The 21,964-nt window shown below is 49.2% G+C and overlaps 2 protein-coding genes across 14 annotated transcripts in view; one reads left to right on the top strand and one right to left on the bottom strand.

The window, feature by feature from the left end:
- RAPH1 (Ras association (RalGDS/AF-6) and pleckstrin homology domains 1) overlaps positions 1-18,387 on the top strand; it is a 129,576-nt gene extending 111,189 nt beyond the window's left edge. Inside the window, exon 16 of one of the 3 annotated variants that reach the window (XM_062190107.1) lies at positions 17,518-18,387. In XM_062190107.1, the coding sequence (XP_062046091.1) occupies positions 17,518-17,526 (9 nt within the window). In that variant the 3' untranslated portion in view covers positions 17,527-18,387. Of the gene's footprint in view, positions 1-863; positions 9,495-17,517 lie in introns of those variants that run through there. The other 2 variants (XM_062190101.1, XM_062190104.1) reach the window with 2 other exon arrangements.
- Positions 9,586-21,964, bottom strand: part of ABI2 (abl interactor 2) — a 113,522-nt gene continuing 101,143 nt past the window's right edge. For all 11 annotated transcript variants that reach the window (XM_062190131.1, XM_062190113.1, XM_062190122.1 and 8 more), the window contains 2 exons: positions 18,884-19,057; positions 9,586-13,115 (listed from right to left, as the gene is read on the bottom strand). In XM_062190131.1, the coding sequence (XP_062046115.1) occupies positions 12,940-13,115; positions 18,884-19,057 (350 nt within the window). In that variant the 3' untranslated portion in view covers positions 9,586-12,939. The remainder of the gene's footprint in view (positions 13,116-18,883; positions 19,058-21,964) is intronic.

The following is a 21,964-nucleotide window of genomic DNA, read 5'->3' as shown; positions in this document are numbered from 1 at the left end:
GCGTTAGAATTGAGCCCTATCACGAGCCTTCTAGTTCACTAACCCAAGCATTCTCCACGCTAATCAGATGCCGTTCTTACTTGAAACCAAATGGTTTATCTTGGATCCTCGACGTTTGTTAAAAGCCTAAAAGATGTACTGGAAGTTATGAAACCGGGGTCCGTCCTTCCTTCCTTCTCTTGGAAAGAGCTTGCGTTACAGTCCTGCATGATCGGCCGTGTGCATCCCAGCACCCGAGGCGCACAGGCTGGGTTTCCTCTCCTCTTCCGTGCGCTTTCACGATCAGTTGCTGTAGTGTTTACGGAGCATCCTTCATGGATTTTCCAGTAAAACAAACGTGAAGACTGTCCCCCAGCCCTTTACTGGCTTTGCTGGGTTTCTGTGCATGTTGGCTGCGGGTGTCTCCCGACCACCAGCGCGTGCTGAGCGCCTCCACCCCGTGTGACTGTGCACGCCTGCTGAGCATTCTCACTGCGCTGTCTGCTTCTTAGCACCCGGGAGCCATCTCGGTGCCCGGCGCGGCCCTCTCTGCCCTCCTGCTAACCTGCCTGCTGCCGACTCGGTCATGGGCCCTCACAGCTCCCTAGCCAGAGCCCAGCAGGGGCGGTGCTCAGAGGCTGTCCACACGGGCCTGCACGGAGCGCAGCCCGACGTCCGCGTGACCTCGGAGCGTGAGGCAGTTTGCGAATACTTTTGGGGTAAAACGGAATCTGTGTGGTTCCTGCGCAGGGAGTCGGATCTTAGCCTTCCCGACGGGGTCTGTCTCCCGGATCGCCAGGTGCTCCGACCTTTTAGGGTCACGTAACCCAGGCCTTCCTCCGTAACGGTTCTGTTTGTTCTCTCCCCCACCCCAACGCCTTTAGGCCAGAATGGAGTCTGTGAATCGGCCCTACACGTCACTTATGCCCCCTTCGTCCCCACAACCCAAGATGGTGACCCCCTACACGGCTTCTCAGCCTTCGCCCCCTCTGCCGCCGCCCCCACCGCCGCCGCCACCCCCGCCGCCTCCGCCACCCCCGCCGCCTCCCCCGCTCCCCAGCCAGTCTGCGTCGTCTTCAGGCTCGGCCGCCACCATGTTTGTCAAGTACAGCACCATCACGAGGCTGCAGAACGCGGCTCAGCATTCGGGGCCCCTGTTCAAGCCTCCGCCCCCGGCCTCGCAGTCGGCTAAGCCTCAGGTCCTGGTGCCCCCCAGCGGCGTTGTCCCCCCACCGCCTCCCCCTCCGCCACCCCCAACCCCCGGCTCGGCCATGGCCCAGCTCAAGCCGGCCCCCTGCACCCCATCCCTCCCGCAGTTCAGCCCCCCACCGCCTCCACTGAAGATCCATCAGGTCCAACAGGTTACTCAGGCAGCTCCTCCCACGCCCCCACCGGCTCCCGCCGCCGTGCCCGCGACCCTCCCTCCTCAAGCACCCCCCAAGCCCCAGGTGACCATCCCGCCACCGACCAGCGCCAAGACCAGCGCGCCGCCCGCCGCCACCCAGGCCGCGCCGCCTACACCCACCCCACCGGTGCCCCCGGCCAAAAAGCAGCCAGCTTTCCCCGCGCTTCACGGCCCGCCCGCCCCTCCGGGCCCCGTGCCCCCTCCCACGCTACCCAAGCAGCAGAGCTTCTGTGTGAAGCCCCCTCCGTCTCCGCTGTCGCCCGCGCCCTCGGTGGTGAAGCAGCTGGCCAGCCAGTTCCCCCCGCCCCCGGGGGACCCCCAGCCCGCGAAGCCCGCGGCCCCACAGTCCCCCCCTGCAGTGAAAGCAAAGCCTAAGTGGCAGCCGAGCTCCGCCCCGGCCCCTTCTCCCGACTTCCCGCCTCCCCCGCCGGAAAGCAGCCTGGTGTTCCCGCCGCCGCCGCCGCCGCCCCCACCGGCCCCGGCCCCGCCGCCCCCGCCGCCGCCCCCCCCACCTGGGCCGCCCACAGCTGCTCCCGCCCCGGACCGAAGCGGATCTCCCGGCAAGAAGAGCAGCAAGACCTCCAGCCCCGGGGGGAAGAAGCCGCCCCCGACCCCCCAGCGCAACTCCAGCATTAAGTCCGCCGCAGGCGCGGAGCCGCCCGAGCCCAAGCGGCCCTCGGTGGACAGTCTGGTCAGCAAGTTCGCCTTGGCCGCGGAGCCGGGCCCTCCGGCAGCACCCCCGAAACCGGGGAAGCTCAACCTCTCCGGGGTGCACCTTCCCGGGGCGCTGCAGCAGGGCGGCGCGCCCGCCAGAGCCCCGGCCCTGGGCGCACGCAAAGACTCGGCCGCGGAGTTCCCGTCCCCGCCCTCGGACTCCGACTTCCCGCCGCCTCCCCCCGAAACCGAGCTGCCTCTGCCCCCGATAGAGATCCCCGCGGTGTTCTCGGGGAGCACCTCGCCCAAAGTGGCCGTCGTCAACCCGCAGCCGCAGCCGCAGCCGTGGGCCAAGTCGTCGGCCAAGCGGGCCCCTCCGCCCACGCGGCCCAGGCGGAACGACAGCACGCGCCTCACGCAGGCCGAGGGCGCCGAGCCGCCCCCGACGGCCGCGGTCTTGCCCCAAGTGCCCACCTCGCCCAAGGCCAGCCTTAGCGTGCAGCCCGCCTTCCTGGCCGACCTCAACAGGACCCTGCAGAGGAAGTCCGTCACCCGGCACGGCTCACTGTCGTCCTCCCGCGCGTCCCGAGCAGAACCCACGGCCACCATGGATGACATGGCCTTGCCCCCGCCGCCCCCCGAGCTGCTGACTGATCCACAGAAGGCTGGCTACGGAGGCAGCCACATATCGGGCTACGCGACCCTGCGGAGGGGACCCCCTCCCGCGCCCCCCAAGAGAGACCAGAGCACCAAGCTCTCGAGAGACTGGTAGCCACCGTGGGACTCTTGTCCGTGGTAGCTGTAGTCAGTTCTACAATCAGCTCAGCTGCGTGCCTGTGGACTCAGGTGCGCAGAGGCTCCGGGTGTGATGTTATTCAGGTAGTGTCCAGCTGTGCATGTGTGCGCGTACACACACATGGCTAGAAATAGATTGTGTGTATGTATGTATGTATACATATGTGTATATAGCGCGCGCTGAGAGAGAGTCTATTTATTTCTTTTTCTCTCCTGGTCTGAAAAGTGAGTTTCGTGTATTTTGGTTTGAAGAGGCATGGAAAGGGGCTCTGTGTGCTGTCCTATATGATTTTTTTGATCTGTCATACGGATTGGACCAAAAGCTAGCTGACATAGAAGGTGTTTTGTAAGCGTGTGTCCGAGCGCGGCCTCTCTGCATGTTGTGTATTACATAACCGAGGAGTAGGTGTGCAGTGTGCTGTTCCTCACTCTGAGAGGCCACCAGGTGGCTGGCGGAGCTGCAGGGCTGCCACACGTGTGTCCCCCATCGCCGGAGGTTAGAATGCTGTGGCTGACACTTCGTTACTGAACATGAAGGGCACTTTAACACACAAGAACCTCTCAGCTTCCCAGAACAGTGCACAGAGCAGGAGGGAAGTTTTCAGGGTGCATGTGGTTGTGCACACAAGCAAACCCATGGTGTAACTCAGCTGTTGCAGGTGCACGGGTCCTTTCTCGGGAGGGGCTTTGGCCTGCAGCACGTGGGTGGTGTAGCCCTGCAGCCCTGCTTGGTTCCTTTCCAGCAGCGCTTTATGAAGCTTCACCAGCGTCAACAGCTCCATGTCGCGGTCCTTGTTCTGATTCACTGTGAGATTGTGCAACACAGTAGCCCCAGTATGCTGTGTCCCAGCGCGTCCTTGGGTCACCGGTGCACACCTTAGCTGGCTGCTGCTGTTGGGTATCCGTAGACTGTGCCCAGCGTGACACAGTCAGGACAAACAAAATCACCTTCTGAAATGCCAGCCTTTGTGTGTACCGCTCTCTGAGAGGGGAAGGGTGGTAAGACAAATGAGTACAAAATGGGCTCTGGACAGAAGTCGCATCAGGGTGGTCGTGGGCGGTAGCATGTCGTACAAGGAAGGGTTAAGTGCGGCCTATCAGGGAGAGAACAGTTTGACAAGTTGGTCCGCAGCCACTAGAGCTCCTGGGACCTTTGCCGGTTGCAGCCTGGTTTTACTTGTCTAGGTTCCCAGGTGTTGTGACGGAGCGCAGACGCACGTGCGGGGCGCAGGGCCGGAAGCAGCGCACCAGCGGCACACGAGACTGTGCTTCACCCGGTGCCGCCGGGCTTTTTTCCCTATGAATTTTCCTCGGTACATGAGGGGAGAGTGTACTGCCTTGCCAATTTACCATGATAAACTGATGAATAAAACGCAATCTTAGCGCTGCTCTTCAACAAGGTTAAAAACGGCCACGCTGCAACTGGAAATGAGCACGTCTTGTCCTGAGCACCTGCGCCTGTTGTGAGTAAGGATTGGGGGGGTGGGGGATGCCGGCGAAGCGGGGCAGATGGCAGAGGGCGAGCAGGCGGGAGTGGTGCCGTGTGCACAGGGAGTGAGGGCTGGCGCCTCGGCTGCTGGCCGCCCAGGGCACTGGCGAGAGATGGCTGTGGCTGTGAAGCGGGAAGGGCAGCCCTGCTTCTGGAAGGTACTGGCCGTTTCAGAGTGGCCGCAGAGTTCTGTGTGCCCGACAGCCCCGGGAAGTGGCCGCGGACTGCCTGCCCCGGTCATTTCTCCACGCACAGCAGTTTGGGTAACCTTTGCGTTCAGATTGCCAAGCTCCTCTGTGGCAATTTCCTACTATTCTGCCTTCATAATTCTGAGGAGCACCGGTGTCGTGGGGTAGGAGCTGACGACAGTGCGAGTCCTCTTCTCGAAATAGCCATCTCTTGAGTTTCGAGTCGAGTGTTTTGTTGTGGGGCTTAATTTTTTTTAATACGGAAGTGACAAGTTTTCCTTGAAGGAAAAAAAAAATTGTGTGCCCCTGACCTTGCACTGGTGATCTGAGCGTCTGTTCTAGTGTGGGATTTCCTGTCTGCCAGTCCCGACAGCCGCTCTGCACCGGGGCTTGTGGTGTGGCTTCCTGGGACAGCTGGCGGCCTTCTGAGCATCAGTGACGCCACACGGATCGCGGGGCAGGAGCGATGTCACTCACGGCCAGTGGCTTGGCCGGCAGCAGCTGTTTCCCCTTACATTTCTCCAAAGAGCTGTTGAATTTTTACTAAATGTGAAACTGAACCAAAAAAAAAAATATGTTAGATTATGCTCCTAGTGTGTAACTTCCTAGTGGTTTTTCTTTAATTTGGATGTTTGTTGGGATGTGGTTTTTTTTGGTTGGTTGGTTTTTTTAAAAAAACATTGATTTATTTGAAAGGCAGACAGAGATCTTCACCCACTGGTTTACTCCCCAAATGCTGGGCCAGGCTGAAGCCAGAGCCAGGTACTCTCTCTGGGTCTCGCCGCCTGGTGGCAGGGACCAGCTATGTGGACCATCATCCACTGCCCTCCCAGGTGCATTAGTAGGAAGCTGGATTCGAAGAGCAGCCGGGACCCAAAGCAGCACTCAGGTGTGGGATGCCAGCTCTCCAGTGGTGGTGAGCCTGGTGGGAGGCAGTTCAGTGAGAGCCCTGTGTTCGGTAGCGCTCTTCGCCTGTGGGAGCGCCCGCTGCCACGGGAGCCTGGTGCTAAGCCTCTTTCACTGCCACTCTGCTGGGCTTCTTCAGGCCCAAGGAGATGGGGACAGGGGACAAGGCCATACTGACCAAGTGCAGTGACACCCATCATTTTTACTATAAATAATTTGAAAATTGACCCATTCTATGCTTAAAAGTCTTGGCATCAGCTCTGAAGGGCAGCAGTACCTGTTGGTTAGTAGAACAGCTTACTTCAGGTTCATGGTGCTAACGTAATTATTAGACTATTCCATATTCATTGTAGAACCAACTGGGCTACTCAAGCAAATTTAAATACATTTTTTCCCTTAGTGATAATTCTCACTTGGGCAAAACTTGAAGTTTATACAAATAACCACTTAACTGTACATCAGGCTTTCAAACATTTCTGGAACTGTTGACAGTGAGGAAGACTGCCTTAGGGAATGAGTGCAGCCTGCACCGCCGTGCTCCACACGCCTCGGCCTCCGGGTGCTCCGCCCACTGGGCGTCCGCTTCTCCCTAGAAACAGCGCTGAGCGGATCCAACACAGCGGGTACAGCGATTCTGACAGTGCTGGCTGTTAGGAGGAAGGTTAGCAGGCCTGTGTGTTCGGTAAGTGTCGGACGCCGGCGTTCTGGAGAACACACACTGCCGGTAAGCCTCGGTCCAGGGGGTACGGTTCGGAGTTAGTCTGCACAGGATTCCAGCTAGCGGTGTGGACGGGTTTGATCTGACTGCCACCTTGCTCCTCAGCTAAAAGCAATTTTGTATTACAAACACAAGGTAATTCCAAAACAAGAAACCCATTGCGATTTTAATATGTCACCAAACTTTCACATCAACGCAGCTAACAAATGTGTAGCTGGCGTAATCAGACTTTACTCCAGGCGAGGCCAGGTGAGCCCCAGTGGCCTTGGATGACTGTGACTGTGGTGACTGCTTGCAGTAACGCGGGCCACACTCTTAATGAGAAGATGAGTATCTCTTTAAAACAAAACTCCCTTAGACTGCAGGTGGTTTTTGGCACTTTTTGTTTTGTACACTTTGCATTAGTTGTGTAAATGAAGCAGGGTATCCCTGTCCCTGGAGGATGTGTGACCTCTCACAGAGACTGGATCCAAAGAGAACTGCAGGTAGAACAAAATTAAACATCCCACTGTCTTCTGAGATGTTCACTTTGAAATCCAGTGAGAACATTTCTACACCTTTCCCAGACTATCCTGCAAATAAAAAGTGCTCCGTTCTTATTGTGCCCTTGTCTGTGTGTACAAGAAACCTGAAATCTAGCTGCACAATCAATTCCAAGCAAAGATCAGCAAAACATACTTGGTAACATTAGGAGAAAAACAAAACCTCTAATTGGTTTGCTCTTGTAAACCATTTACAAGAGAAAACCCTTGCTGTAATCCCCAGTGCCTTGAACTCTCGGAGGAATAGCATCACACACACACGCACACACACACACGCGCACACACTCTGAGGTGCTTACTGAAGCAAAGGCAGATGAGGGTCCTGATAGGAATGGAAGGAGTGCCGGTCTTACAGGAGATGGCTTCATCACTGAAATGAGGTCTGGCTCTTTTCTACCAAAGACGCTGGGAGAAGGGCCTCGGGGGCAGAGCGCCCGAGGAGGGGCTGTGTTGACAACAGGCGGCTTCCAGTCGCAGGCTCCCGGCTACTGAAGCCTCAGCCTCTTCCTAGGCAGTAGAACATGTCTGCAGCACTTAGGGGACAACGAAATGAAACAAACCTACTTTCTGGAACCGTCCCTTGTTCGTTAAGTTTATTGTAACCTGATACCAAAAACTGCCATTTGTCATGACTGTCCACCTCCGGAATTTTTTTTCTTCTTGTAAATAATCCTTCTAGAAAATAAGCATTAACTGGAATGTTTCAAATGAATTTACTTAAGTTCTATTATGAGTCACTAGTGACTTACAGAGATGTACATTTAAGGTAAAATACCATTAGCTTGTGCTCAGTGTTGTAAAAACGTTGTTTACTGTTTTAAAGGAAAGTTGCACATAAGTGGGGTTGCCCCTGCCTCCGTTCTTGCCCTACTTCTTTAAAAAATGGAGTCAAAGCTTACACTGACTTCCAGCTTTGCCATAGATAGATACAGTGTAGAAATATACTTTTCTAAAGCATGAAAAAGACAACCTGAACTGTTACACAGAGGACATTATTCAAAGGATTATGCACAGCTCAGTGAAGAGGGTCAATTTTTTCTCAGCTTTGTTGTTTTCCTCTGCATCAATGTATGCTCTCATTTCATTATGTGCCTTGCTCCCTGATTGTGCAAAGCTGGAGAGAGAGAGAGAGAGATATGAGAGATTCAGTACTACTGATCACGTTCTGCTGGATGAAGTTATTTTCCAAGTGAACTCTTGCCAGTTACTGTCAGTAAACTATTGTAATGGCTTAGGACAGTGGTTGTACAGTCAGCTAAATTGGTTTTTCAGTTACATGTTTGCATTTTGTCACCTTACCTGGTCACTGATGATAATAAACCAACACCAACCAACCATAGATTCTCATCCAGATGGTGTGTGTGAATTGGCACCATTAAGAACCTGGTTTTGCTTCATGTTGGGGGTACCCAAAATTAAGTTGTACAATAAGAACAAACTAAGTGTGAAGGTGGATAAACTAGTTTGATGTGTTCAACTTGTTAACTTTTAAGGATAGTCTAGTTTATACCAACAAACTGGGGAGCTTGGGCCATTAAATATATTAGCAATTAAGAAGTACTAGCTTAAAATTTTCTTTAAATAAAGTACAACTAGTAAAAAGTAGTACAAAAAAGGGATGTTTTGTTTCAGCGTTCTGGAGTCACGGTATGTGTTGGGCTGCCAACTTCAACGTATGTGTCTGTGTGTGCTCCACTCTGTCTACAAACCATGTTACCATTTCCCCAAAATGGAAAACATCACTGTCACTCACCAGCTGCCAGTCCTGTCTGGTTTTGAAAACTACACCTGCACTTTGGCCTCAGAGGAAAAGGGTCAGTGCAGTAAACACGGACTGAAAAGAGGATGGAATTAGGGCTTAGACCCCCTCCACAAATCCACAAAGCATTTTGGCCAAATGTGTAATTCCAACATAACCCAAAAAGAGCCAAGTAAGGCTCACAGAAGACTGGCTATTGAACTTAGCTGTTCCCTTGCCTGAGACTCCTCCTAGTCGCGCTTTCTAAGATGTAAATGGCATTATCCAGGTATTCCATAGGATTCTGTCACCTGAGGACATCCAAGGATAAAGGTGCAGAGGGCAGGGGAGGGGGGACTGAAACATTCTTGGGGTTCACGGGAGCATGGCTTTGGGTCCAGAGTTACTCAGACATAACATCAGAAAATTCTGAGCCAACAACAGAACAGTCTTGCTAGTTTTCTTTTAGTCACAACTTGGACCATCTGCAGTACTTTTGTCACTCCCATTTTCAGTGTTAGAAAAACACTGACATTGAGAATTTAGATGTAGTTGGGGGGAAGTGGGAAGAAAGCAGTTCATAATCAGGGCAACTGCAGGAGAGGAAACTTGACACATTATCCTTATTGCAAGCTCAACATTTTCATGGTATCCCAAACCACCTAGAATGGTTACTTACGATAAATAATTTCATAAGACAACTGAATATACTTTGTGGGATTTTTATTTAGGTCAAGTTCTTAGTACACAGCAATAACCCCAAATACAATTAAAAAATTAAAAAGTGAATGTTCCCCCGCTCATCTGGAGGTGGTTTAATGGCACACACAAGAAACAGTACTGGCAACTGCTCCCTCAAGTTTTCCTGAATGAATGGATTTTGCTCAATACCAGCTCTCCCTCTGGGAGCTAAAAAGCACAACTGGCCAGATCACAATTGTTGACATTCTTTTTTGTAAACCATTTTCTTAAGAAAAAAGGTACATGGACAGAAGTATGATTAAAAACTGCTTTTCCATAGATTTCTGAAGTTGCAAAAGAGGTTTCATTTTAATGTGAAAATAAGTTTTTTTTTTTTTTTTTACAAAAACCTTATTTAGCAAGGATCATTTATACACAGCTAGGCCCTGTCGTTTCATTCATAATTTCATTTAGAATTACGAGATTCTCAAAATAAGAACAAAGATCAGCATAAAGTAAACTTAAAGGTTGATGAGCTCAATGCCTCCACTTAAAAACTTTACTAAGGCTCTCAAATAAGGCTGGCTGCTGTGCTCCTGCCACTGCTGAACTAACACTGTATTTTTGCTCCACAGACCTTATGGGAAAATGTATTTAATGACAGTTTTAGAAGGGGTAAATGATTGTTTTCACTAAGGTTGCACTTAGTACAGTTTTAGAGAGTCTGAATACTCAGAGGGCATTTATTGAAACATGGTGGTTCAAGTATATTCCTAAAGACATCCATCAAGTATAATCTTAAAGAAAAATACAGCACATTTAATTAAGACAGTTGTGCAGAGAGGACCACTGGGCGTTGAGTCAGGAGTTCTGTTATCAGCTGTTCATCTGAAACAAAACATCTAACCTTACCAGTCAAGAGACGGAACCAGAGATGCTAAAATCTAGCTTTAAAATCCTTTGATTCAAAGTAACTCAGGGTGGGGAGTTCCTGGCGAAAGAAGTTCAGACGTGAACAGGCCCCATCCTTTTCAAAGACCGGCAGTCACCTGCCCATTCCTGCAGCAAACCCTCTGCAAAGGTAAAGGTGGCCCTCAGGACACAGCAATGCCCATGGAGGAGAAAAGGTAACCGAGGGGGAGGTAGCTCCTAGAGGTGCAGAAATGGCAGCTACTAAAATAAAATAAAAACGAAGATAACAGCAAACTGTATTTTGATGCCTCCCAAACAGAAAAATCAATTTACTCCACACAAAGCACAGCTATGTGGCACAGCCACGATACAGACAGCGCTGGGAAGACGTACACAGCGGCTGCTCTCGCTGGGACCAAACAGTCGGAGGAGGAGGATGAGGACGCTCATCCCCAGTGACTCTCAGCAACACAGCGGAGTTAGCAAGTTCTCCCCAGCCCTAAGGTGAGAACAGCACATGCTACTGAGGGAGAAAGGAAAAAGGCCGAGACAGAAAATACGGAACGAGACGTCTTGGCAGATTAGTATTTATTCCGAACACATTAGTCTGGATGTCTCAGGTCTAGATTTTGATGCGCTGGTACTTTGTTTCCAATTTATTGTCTTGGCCATAGTTCAAAAACAAAAACAGTGTATTTTCATTCATATCTCCACCAACTCTGGAATATTAACACCAAAAAAAAAAAAAACCCATTATGCAGTGACTTTTTAAAAAAATTGTAATGAGATGACCACAGTCTAAATGAACTTCAGAGGGAAGAATCTTTTCCCACCAGATTCTATCCTTACAAAATGGTTGCTTGCTGTTCAGCAGATCTGCGACTTGGATCATCCTCGCTGTAATATTAAAAGCATGTAAGATTTCTCTGCATTCATTTGGAATTCCTAATACCAACCATCTTTTAGTTTACAGGAAGATAAAGGGGGAAACACAACAGGAAATATTACCCTCACAGACTATTAATAGCATGCAATCTATGAAATATTACATACATTAAAAGTCTCCAATGCAGGCCTGGCCCATCATTACATTATATCCTTCTGAGACAATCTATAGAATTCAAAACTGTACAAAAGAAGTGGGCAGAAAATCCAACAAATATCATTTGTTAAACAAAAGTCACACACACACAACAGTACCAAATAATATAGAAAATATTGGCTAAGTCATGGACTCCTGCCACCGCAGATGTTAAATATAAAGAGGCCTTCACCAAGTATCTGGCATACTCCCATCCAGCAAGGGTCCAGCAGGCGCACTGCACAGGGGTCTCCTCTGGTGGGGAGCCGGGAGCTATTTGTTGGATTTCAAAACACCTTAAACCACAAAATACTCTCAGCAAAGAAACTACTCAAAAATATAGTTGGAACACGTAATTTCAAAGCTGTTTGTCCAGTTGCACACCAGCACTAAGCAGGGTTTACCCGATCCAAACAGTCTGGTTTGGGTGTCCGATGGGGTTGAAGGCTCAGCGGCACTGACTGTGAAGGAACACTAAGGGACATCAAGATGACTCAAGAAAGCACGAAGTGGAATGTGGACTGGAGGCAAGTTAGTAAAGCTAAGACCAGTCTGGGGAAATCAGGAAGCAAAACAGTTAAGCCCAGTTACCTTTCTTCTTCTTCTTAATTACAACTTTACAAAGTCTTGAGTAGGAATCTCTACAGCTGAGTCTGTTGCTCAGCAATGCAGGGCTCTGCTCTGAGCACAGATGTGCAATAGGAACATTAACTTCCGCCTGCTCATTTTGCACTCAAGTTCCTGCCTGCACTGTGTGCCTTGCCGGGGGTTCCCAGTACTTAGGGGACAGCAGGCGTGACGAAGGAAGCCACTGGCCTGCAAACTCCACTCCGTGTAGAACCCTAACAGCTGAACAAATGGAAGTAAAATTCTTCTGTTACTGCTTCTAAATTAGTGAGGGGGTCAGTACTGTGGCCTGTTGCTGTTCTCCAGCTAGGATGTTCTGAGTGTGAGATGGGTTGGGGCTGAGAAGCCCCTCAGGGTCCCATCACAGTGAGGCTCCCTCTCCCAGCGCCCCAGGGTGGCCAGGAGGAGGCTGGGAACAGGGTCTTTCTATGTAGGGAAAAGGAGGGCCCCACACTGCACCTCTGGCAAGGTTCGGGATGCTCTCGGACCCTCCCGCCGCCTCCCCAGGAACCACCCCCCACCCCAACTGCTTCCCGGCTGCTCCCCGGCAGCGTGGTGCATCACAGCGTGCAGTCTACCCAGCCCGCCATGTCTGCAGACTCCCAGAGCAGCATCCTGTCACCTACACACTGGGGAAGGAGGGATACAAGTGCGTTCAGGGTCAGCTCGCTGGGCACACCCAGGTGCTGAGGAGGCGGAATTCAGTGTCCAGGAGGAACAAGGCTGCTGAGACAACGGAACCGTGGTTACCGTGGAGTTAAGTATCGATTTCCTCCTCCTCTTCCAAGCGGAAGGAAGTGCGGGCACCAGTACCCACTGGGCATGAAGCTAACCCCTTAGCACAGGCAGAGAACACCCAATGCCACGGGTTTTGTGGGAGGAGGAATCCGAGGGTGTCCAGTATTCCTGAGAACGATCCCAGTGTCCCGAATCAGTCAATCTGATGTGTTCAGCTACACGGTTAGGCGGTTCCCGCTTTGCCACCTCGGAACCAGTCACAGTGCATCACTCGATAGCTCAGCGTGGCATGAATCACTGCAAAAAGACCCGTCTGCTCAGCGTTGGCTTTCTTTTTTGTTTTCAATACTCGGGGATTAAAAAAAAAAAAAAAAGTCGTTTTATCGTTTGTATCCTTCGTTCTGTTTCACTGGAAGGGGCGCCCCGGGCCGTGAGTACTCCGGGGAGACCTGACTGTTCCTGCGAGGGCCGCACAGCCCCGCCGCGTCACTCGGAATAATGCATGATGGACTCCACGTAGTTGCCCGGGAAGAGCCCCGTCACTCCGTTCATCACGCCCTCGTACCAGCCGTCGTCATTCTTCTTGATGACGTAGATGATGGCTCCTTCCTGGAAGGACAGCTCATCCTCCTTGTCTTTTGTGTAATCATAAATTGCCACAACTAAGGGAGAAAAAAAAACTAGGATATAAAAAGTCACTATTCTTAGAGAAAACCAAACATGCAGATAACCATTCTTCCTTGTCATCTGCATCTCTTTAACATCCTGACTTTCTAAACAAGACCACAGTTTGGACACTTCTCCCTGGTTCCCAGTCTGACACCACGGAATCCCCTTTTCCTACAGAGGGGAGGCTCTGCACAGTACAAATAAATGGCAGTTATCAGCTTCACCCTTCCATACAGAGGGGAAAGCGCCTCCTTGAAGACAACCTCAGAACCAGGAAGATGGCTACCTCTTCACTTGAGCTTGTGCTGTGGCTCCACACTGGGGAACAAAAATGCACACCACACAATCCAGCACTGAATTTTTTTTTTTTTTTTTTTACAGGCAGAGTGGATAGTGAGAGAGAGAGAGAGACAGAGAGAAAGGTCTTCCTTTTTGCTGTTGGTTCACCCTCCAATGGCCGCAGCGGCCGGCGCATCGCACTGATCCGAAGCTTGGAGCCAGGTGCTTCTCCTGGTCTCCCATGTGGGTGCAGGGCCCAAGGGCTTGGGCCATCCTCCACTGCCTTCGCGGGCCATAGCAGAGAGCTGGCCTGGAAGAGGGGCAACTGGGACAGAATCCGGCGCCCCAACCGAGACTAGAACCCGGTGTGCCGGCGCCACAAGGCAGAGGATTAGCCTGTTGAGCCACGGCGCCGGCCACCAGCACTGAATTCTACAGTGCAGTGAAGTCAACTATGAGGCGACTGACAACAGACTGAATGCCCACAGTGCTTGGATGAGGGGAGTCCACTTGTAGATGCGTTCTTACAGAGGGTGCTACATTGTGTCACCAGTTTAATATATCCACAGGAACAGTGTCACAGTGTAAGAAAGCCAGACTCCTACAAGCTCCCCTGTGATCTGCACTGCTCACATCACTTGCTAACTGGGCCTTTCAACCACCCCCTCGGATCAGCTCTGCTTCCTAAGGATCACATTTATCTCGGTCATTTTAGAGCTTGCTAGATGCCCCTGCAGAGTTCTAGTCTACTCCAGCCCCTTCACCTCCTGGACCTTTTTGGTATCATTCAGAACTCTGTCCAGGGAAACCTCCATCTGTTCATGGTTAAAAGCATATATTGCTGGGGCCGGCACCGTGGCTCACTTGGTTAATTCTCTGCCTGCGGCGCCAACATCACATATGGGCGCCGGGTTCTAGTCCCGGTTGCTCCTCTTCCAGTCAAGATCTCTGCTGTGGCCCGGGAGGGCAGTGGAGGATGGCCCAAGTGCTTGGGCCCTGCACCTGCGCGGGAGACCAGGAAGAAGCACCTGGCTTCGGATTGGCACAGCGTCGGCTGTAGCGGCCATTTGGGGAGTGAACTAATGGAAGGAAGACCTTTCTCTCTGTTTCTCTCTAACTCTGTCAAGTAAATAATAAAAATAAAATAAAATAAAACAGCATATATTGCTAACATGTCAGCTTCTTACACAACCTCACCCTTCAAAGCATAAATGAGAAACAGCAACCACAACAGAGACTTTGAATAATACGCGACCTGTTCTAGTTAAAGAAAATCTGTTTTTATGGCCTGCTTTACTAAAAATTAAATGACTTCCTTAAAGAGAATGTTTTCCATTGTAGCGATCTATTAGGGACACCAGAAAAAACTAGCTAGGAAGACTTACCAAACACAATTAGATGTAATTAAATGACATACAAGTTGAACTATAAGTCCAAGAGAATACAAGTTAATAGTATTTAGCATTTTCAGACAACCCAGTATTTTCTAGCATTTTTAAAAAGAAAAGACAACTTTATGATGCTTAGAGAAATATAAACCCACTAACAAGTAATTCAGAAGAGAACACAAAGGCCTTGCAGCAGAGAAGCTGGGTGGGATTGGGAGTGCCAGGGCTCTCGGAGCACCCACATCCTGGCAAATGCAGCGCCCTGGGCAGGACCCCGAGGCCGCATCTGAAGCAGCACTGAGCCGAGACCTTTAACAACTGCAAAGCACTTTTAGTCAAAATTAGTGATTGCTATTTTGAAAGTGCTCATTTAATCTAAAAGGTAAGCTGTTGAGAATATTCCTCCCCACTCCAGGGAGACGTACACTAGTTGTTTACTTCATTTAATTCTTTGCCATAAAGCTGTTCACCAAAAAGAAAACAGGCTGGACTTGTTATCAAAGTTTTGAGACTTTTTATCAAAAATAACTCTGAAGAGGTAAATAGGAAATCTGAGGATCTTGCCGTTTTCCACAAGTTCTCAAAATACTAATGTGGAGAAACGTAAAATCTGTCTTAGCTTTTACTCCGTCTAGAAAAATGATTTTGGCAGTAGTGAGGAAAATTCCCAAATACTTTTCAACTATCCACGTACATCACACACAGAATAAAAGGCACACGAGGAATTTAAATGGCGTTGAGGGAAACACAGCTGCAGCGATGCTCAGCCTTCGGCTTCTGTGCAGTTATGAGAAACAGGAGGACTAACGGGGCCCGACTGGTTTTCCTCAGTGTTCCTGCTCCAGTGAAAACTCATTCCCTCCTTCGAAGTACACTGCTCAGATCCAGCATTTCAATCAGAGGCATGCCACAATATTTTATGAAGATCTGTAACTGAACAAAACTTAACCTGAACGCATCTCTGTGCAACCCCGACACCAAACGCAGAGCCCAGCACTGCCGGTGCCTCTGAAGGCATCGATATTCCGGGGCGTTCCAACTACTGGGCTGGTAGGAAATGTACTGAAATACACACTGGATAAAAAGTTGAAGTGACACTAAAGTAACAACCATGGGGAAAAATGCAAAATGAGAATGTTACACACAAGTGACTGGTGCGAGCTAAAACCAATGACCATCACATCGCACAGTAGCCAAAATTACAAGGAAGTACTTCCAACTCACTGGCAAAATCAAAATGTTGGCAAGATTATCTACTTCAATGAACTCTTAGTAGTAAGTCACATATCTTAAGTTGAGATAATTTTAGTTACATGGAAAATGGAAAGTTTATCTGGTCAGCAAAACCTCCCAGTTTTCTTTCCACTCCCCGAGTTGCCGCCAGAGTCAGGTCACGAGCCGTGCCCCGGCTCTCCCCTCACCTCCTCTGCGTCTCCCAGTCCGGCCCACTCTACCTCCTGAACAGTCACACCCCGACGCTCCTCTCCATCATCAGTCACTGCGCTTATCCGTGACCTCTAAGCTGGGATGTTGGCAGGTGCATCACTCAGGACACAGGGGGTTTTCTGAACAGTGTGATGACAGACGAGAGTATGACGACTCTGTATTCCCAACCCCTGTCAATCCTGCTTCCTAAAACAGCAGGTGGAGGATCTTATTGCTTATTCTAATGTTTACAATATACACATTTATCTCACTCTATCTTCAAAGAGTATACTACACTTCACAGAAAGTATATAAATTTTGTAAGCATGTATTTGCAATGTTTCATCTCACCTCTCATTATCTGTGTAGTGAAATATCGTTTATATTTATTCTAAATGATAAAGTGCTATTTTGTTTATTTGCGACCTTTGCAAGCGACTGAACTCTGGGGAAGTGTCTGTGGACTGCCTATGTGTTCACCCCTTTGCAGACTGCAGACTGCACGTAGCTTGCTGGGTGAGGAATTCTAGGTCAACACTTCCCCTCAGGACCTCAGAGAAGCTGTGCTGGCTTGCACATGTTTTTGATGAGAACTATGCAGTCAGTCTTATCTTTGTTCCCCTGGGATGGAAGGTGCCATTTTCGCTGATTATCTGTAAGATTTCTATTACTTCCTGGTTTTTGTTTTTTCTTGTTGGGATTTACTGAACTCTGGATATGTGCGTTTGTTGTTTCTGGGATGGACAACTTCTAAATGCGCTCCCAGGGAGTTCTACCTTGTAATACCCAGCCTTTATGCAATGCCCAGGCCTTGAGTGTGGGCTGCACCCACTGACTTGCTTTAGTGAATGGAATAGGACAAAACTGATAGGTTGTCACTTCTGAGACTAGGTGGGAAGACAAGCTTCTTGTCTCGCTTGAAGTCTCCCTGGGTCTCCTTACCATCAGTGCAGCAGGCCCTGCACCTGCCAATGTGCACATGAGCGCCAGGTCAGAGCTCTCCCAGAGGCAAGCCTAGAGCTCAGTGCGGCCCGGCAGCCCAGAGACACCACCAGGGCAGGGGTCGCGCCGCCTGGTCTGCGATGGGGAGGCCTCGCAGAGCCTGGAGACAATGCCAAAACTCAACTCACCACGTTCTGGAATATTTTTGTTAGGCAGGAAGAAAGCTTTCATCAAATGTGGAAACATTTTGACCAAGTTTTTTTTCTTTCCTATCACTACTCCTGGGGAATCCAATTATAGAGAAGATACAATTTTTTAAATATTTTTTAATATAATTTTTTACATTTTTCTTTATATAAAGATTATTTGATCTCTCCTGTGGCGGAATGAGAAGGCCATGCCAAGATGGCCACTGGCAAGCGAGCCTCAGTTACTCAGGAATGGCTTCGGAAACCACATGGCAAACGGCACCTGCCTGGCAGCAGGCTGTGATTGGATGGCTTCGGAAACTGGCTAGGGCATAAACCGCCCCTTGACCAGATTGGCTGCCTTCACTATTTAAGCTGCTGTACCAACTGAAATAAACGAGTCTGCGGACTGCTCACCTCTGGCCTGCTTTCATCCGACTCCTGCGCTCCTCTTGCCCCCGCCACGCTCCTCCTCTCAGAACAAATCCACAGCAACACTCTCTCATGCACATGTTCTTCTGTTTTGTTTTCTTTCTTTTTTCTCTGTGCTGCCTTCTGGATAGCTTTACTGTCTCGGTGTCAGGGCCCCTCATCTCTTCTGCACCATTTCAGAGCGTTTATTTTCTATCTCCAGAAACTCCAGGTGGTATAGGTGCTTTGTCTTTCACAATCTATTTCACTCTCTCTCCTCCCTCTACTAGATGTCATGAGCACATGCAGCATTTATAAACACTACAAAACTGAAGAGTTCTCGGATTGCCTCCCCGTGTGGTCACGGGCTTTTGCTGCCTGTAGCTCAATGCACGAAAACCAGCTCTGTGCACTTTTCTTCTGAATTCCTATTTTCAGAGAGAGTGACTCTCATCACTGTGCTCTATCTTGGCCAGTCAGTAGAAGTCCACGATTTACTAATAAAGAGCCCCTGGAGGATGCTAACGGGCAGCCAGATTGGAGACCATGTGGGTTAGTAGCTTCCACTTCCTTAACAGAAAACCATCCTTCCAAGACAGCACACCTTTTTCAGGGTGGTTAGGCCTGATGAGATCTGAAAGCCCCAAGCTTCTATCTATATCATGGATCACTAGCGTACTCGGAAACACCTTCTACTAGAGAAAAGCCGGAGGCTACTCTGCAAAGAAGCCGAGACTACTGTGCCTTCAAGGAAAGTTCCAGGTGGAGAGACGTAAACTGAAATATGCACATAGTGGGAATGCTGCGGAGCTGGAGAGCGGGAAGGATTCACCTGGAGAGGCAATCTCCCTGCAGCATCCCACAGAGAAAGCGCAGTCCTCTCCTCCGTGACTGTTTCTCACAGAAACCGTTCATAAAAAAGCACATCCAGCAGGAATAACACATCTAAAAATTACTAATACAAAATTTTACCAGTGTGACTTTCAAAACCATTCACCTTATAAACTCAATTAATCCACATGAACAGAAAATACAAATAAAACTTTACTCATCAGTAAAAACGACACCAGAGTCTCTATGCCGCTGCAGGCTTCCTCCCGCCCCCGTGGGCACCCTTCGGAAACTCACCCTTCTCCAAGTACGCCCTGGGAGCCCAGGGCGGGTCCTCCTCGGCGTAGGGGTCGCTGTACTCCACCACAGCTGCTTCCTCCTCTTCATAATCTTCCGGGGGAGGCGGGGGAGGCGGGCACTCATCGAAGACAGGTTCTTCCACAGGTGGTGGCGGAGGCGGTGTATCTGAAACTGAGAGTGCACCAAGCTGACAACAAACTACACATTAGGCACAGCTCCCTGCTCCCTATCCAGACTTCTAGGCTCCTGGACTCTAAATCCAGCCATGTAACAACAACTACTTCAAACAGGAGCAGGCAGCCTTCCTACAATGCTCTCAGTCCTCCAGCATAGCTTCTGCCTCCGACTTGGGTCAGCGCCGAGAGATGCTGAATAAAGTCTAACCAAAATAATTATTATTAACTGAGTCTCTGGAACCTGTTTATGCTAATAAATAAAGCTCTTTTCAAAGAGGCCAGTACAATATAGTTTAGGTTTATACTATAATCAAGGAGCATTTGTTACAACAACACTAATAATTTGGATATTTATAACAACTAGAACAAGTCCAGGAAATAGTCAGATTTTAATTAAAATAGCATTTTACCAAAGTGGGAAGAAAAACTTATGAACTACTTTGAGTAAGTTCATCCATAAAGATACCGTGTTTGCTTACAAAAACCTCAACTAATTCAGACTAATCTGTGATTCAGAATTCCTTTAGACTGAGTGTCCAAGTGTACCATGAGAGTGATTTAAAATATTTAAAATGTCTTCTACCATGGGAACAGCATTGTGGCATAGCAGGTAAAGCCGCTGCCTGTGACATCTGCATCCCATATGGGCCCTGGTTCAAGACCCGGCTCCTCCATTTCCGACCCAGCTCCCTGCTAATGAGCCTGGGAAAGCAGCGGAAGATGGCCCAGGTGCTTGAGCCCCTGTCACCTCTGTGGGAGACCAGGAGGATGCTCCTGGCTCCAGATTGGCCCAGCTCCAGCCAATGCGGTCATTTGGAGAATGAACCAATGAAACAGTGGATGGAAGAGCTTTCTGTCTCTCCCTCTCTCTGTGTATAATTCTACCTTTCAAATAAATACATTCTTAAAAAAAAATCATCTCCAAACTCAGAGAACTCAAAGCTTTCAAAATGCCAGGGACACACTTGATCGTCACTCAGCCAAGTGAAATGAGGAAGTCTGCACTTACCGGCTGCATTTATCAGCAACACTAATTACTTGTGAGGTACCAGGACTGTTCCCATGAAGTTCACGTGATCCTGTTTGCTTTCTACTTTTATCTCAGCCTACACAGAACTTTAAAAGACTGCTGATGCCCAGGTGAATCAGCCACATCAGCACCACTGGGTCCTGTTTATTCCCCACCCGCTAGCCCCTCTACACGTGTCTGCTTTATCAGCTGTAACATTTTACTCATCCAACAGGAATGCTTCTGTCTTACAATTTTTTAGTAAACAAAAGACACAGATATATGATTTTAGTATATCCTGTATGGAAAATTAGAGATGGAATGAGAAATAACATGCACCTTATTCACATCTGTGTGGTAAAGAGGTAGACTGTCAACAACTGCATACAAACAGATACAAAGGAAATTTCAAAACAATCACCTTGAGAAGTCACAAAGATTACTGAGAGATGCTCTCGCTGCTTTTCTTGCAACTGCTTCACGGTTGCATCAAACTACCATCACCTACTGTTTTTTACTCCAAATATTCCAATTACTCAGCTAGCACTTTACAACACATTATTTCACTTCATCTTCGCCTCAGAATGTGATAGCTTTAATCCTCATTTTATGGACATGGAAACTGGCTTCCCAAGAGTAAGCAGCCCCACTGCAAGAAAGGGAAAGAGCACCTCACCCCCAGAGCTCACACCTGTTACCTGCAAAGCTACAGCACTGTGGGATGAAGCTGACTAAGTAATTCTTTTCATCACTCCTCCAGTAGACAGCATCTGAGGCACCGGCGCTCAGTGCTGAGAAGAGCAGTGGCCACAGCCACGCAGACCTGGGCAGCCAGACTTCCGTGGACAATTAAGTACGTGGCGTTTGCGGCGATGCTGGGAACACTCAGCACAAACCACGGGTCTTGCATGGCTCAGGGAATGCCCGGGGATAGGATGGCTTGGGGGACGAGAGAGATTTCATTCATGTCAGTTATAAAGAAAAACCTGAGTACAAAGGCAGCAAAGTAGAAATCCTTCAAAGAACAGTTCCAAGTTCAGCACAAAGAGGCTCAAGGAAGCTGAGAGGACTGGGCAGGAAGGCCCTGCTAAAGAGCAGCTTGGACTTTACCCAAAGAGCACGGGAGTCACTGGAGGATTTTAAGGAAAATAATAAGATCATAACCGCACTTCTTACCCAGGAAGACTGCGTCACTACCACTGGCTCCAAATGATTCCAGGCTTCTTCGAAACATTAAATTTAATGCAGAGTAAATATCTGCTAGGACAGAATATCTTCAAAATGTTATATCTGAAAAACTTTGAAGATAATTCCAAAAGGAAGGTTTACTTCTTTCCAAGGTGAATGTTTTGAAGAGGACGACATTTATTTGAATGTCTAAGTCCTGCTATGTCTATAAAATCAGTCACAGGACACTTCATACACAGTGTTTCTTATTGTATATTTTAGTACATGTCAAATGTTTATGATTACAAAGAGATGAAAATGACTGTCTCAAAAGGCAATCATGATAGGACGGCTGACTTTCTAAAATACTTACAGGTGCAAGCTAGCCTAGTGGCTAAGACACGCACATCCCACACTGCAGCACCCAGGTTCCACAACTGGCACTGGCACTGGCACTGGCTCCTGACTCCAGCTCACTGCCAATACAGACTCTGGGAGGCAGTGGAGATGGCTCAGTTGGGAGAACTGGTTTCAGTGTCCAGCTCCCTATGAAGGCCTGGGCCAGCCCCAGCCATTGCAGGCATTTGGGAAGTGAACCAGTAGATGATGCTCACTCATGTTTCCTTCACTTCTCCGATTTTTAAAAGACATTAATTGTTATAGTAACAGTGCTACTATAAAATATTCTACAATCATCTATGTAAGTCCTAAGCCTTGAGTTGGGAC

Source organism: Lepus europaeus, chromosome 1 (assembly GCF_033115175.1).
Source record: "Lepus europaeus isolate LE1 chromosome 1, mLepTim1.pri, whole genome shotgun sequence".
Classification (NCBI taxonomy): domain Eukaryota; kingdom Metazoa; phylum Chordata; class Mammalia; order Lagomorpha; family Leporidae; genus Lepus; species Lepus europaeus.
Note: the sequence above shows the minus strand (reverse complement) of the source record. Positions and strands in the feature narration are given on the sequence as shown.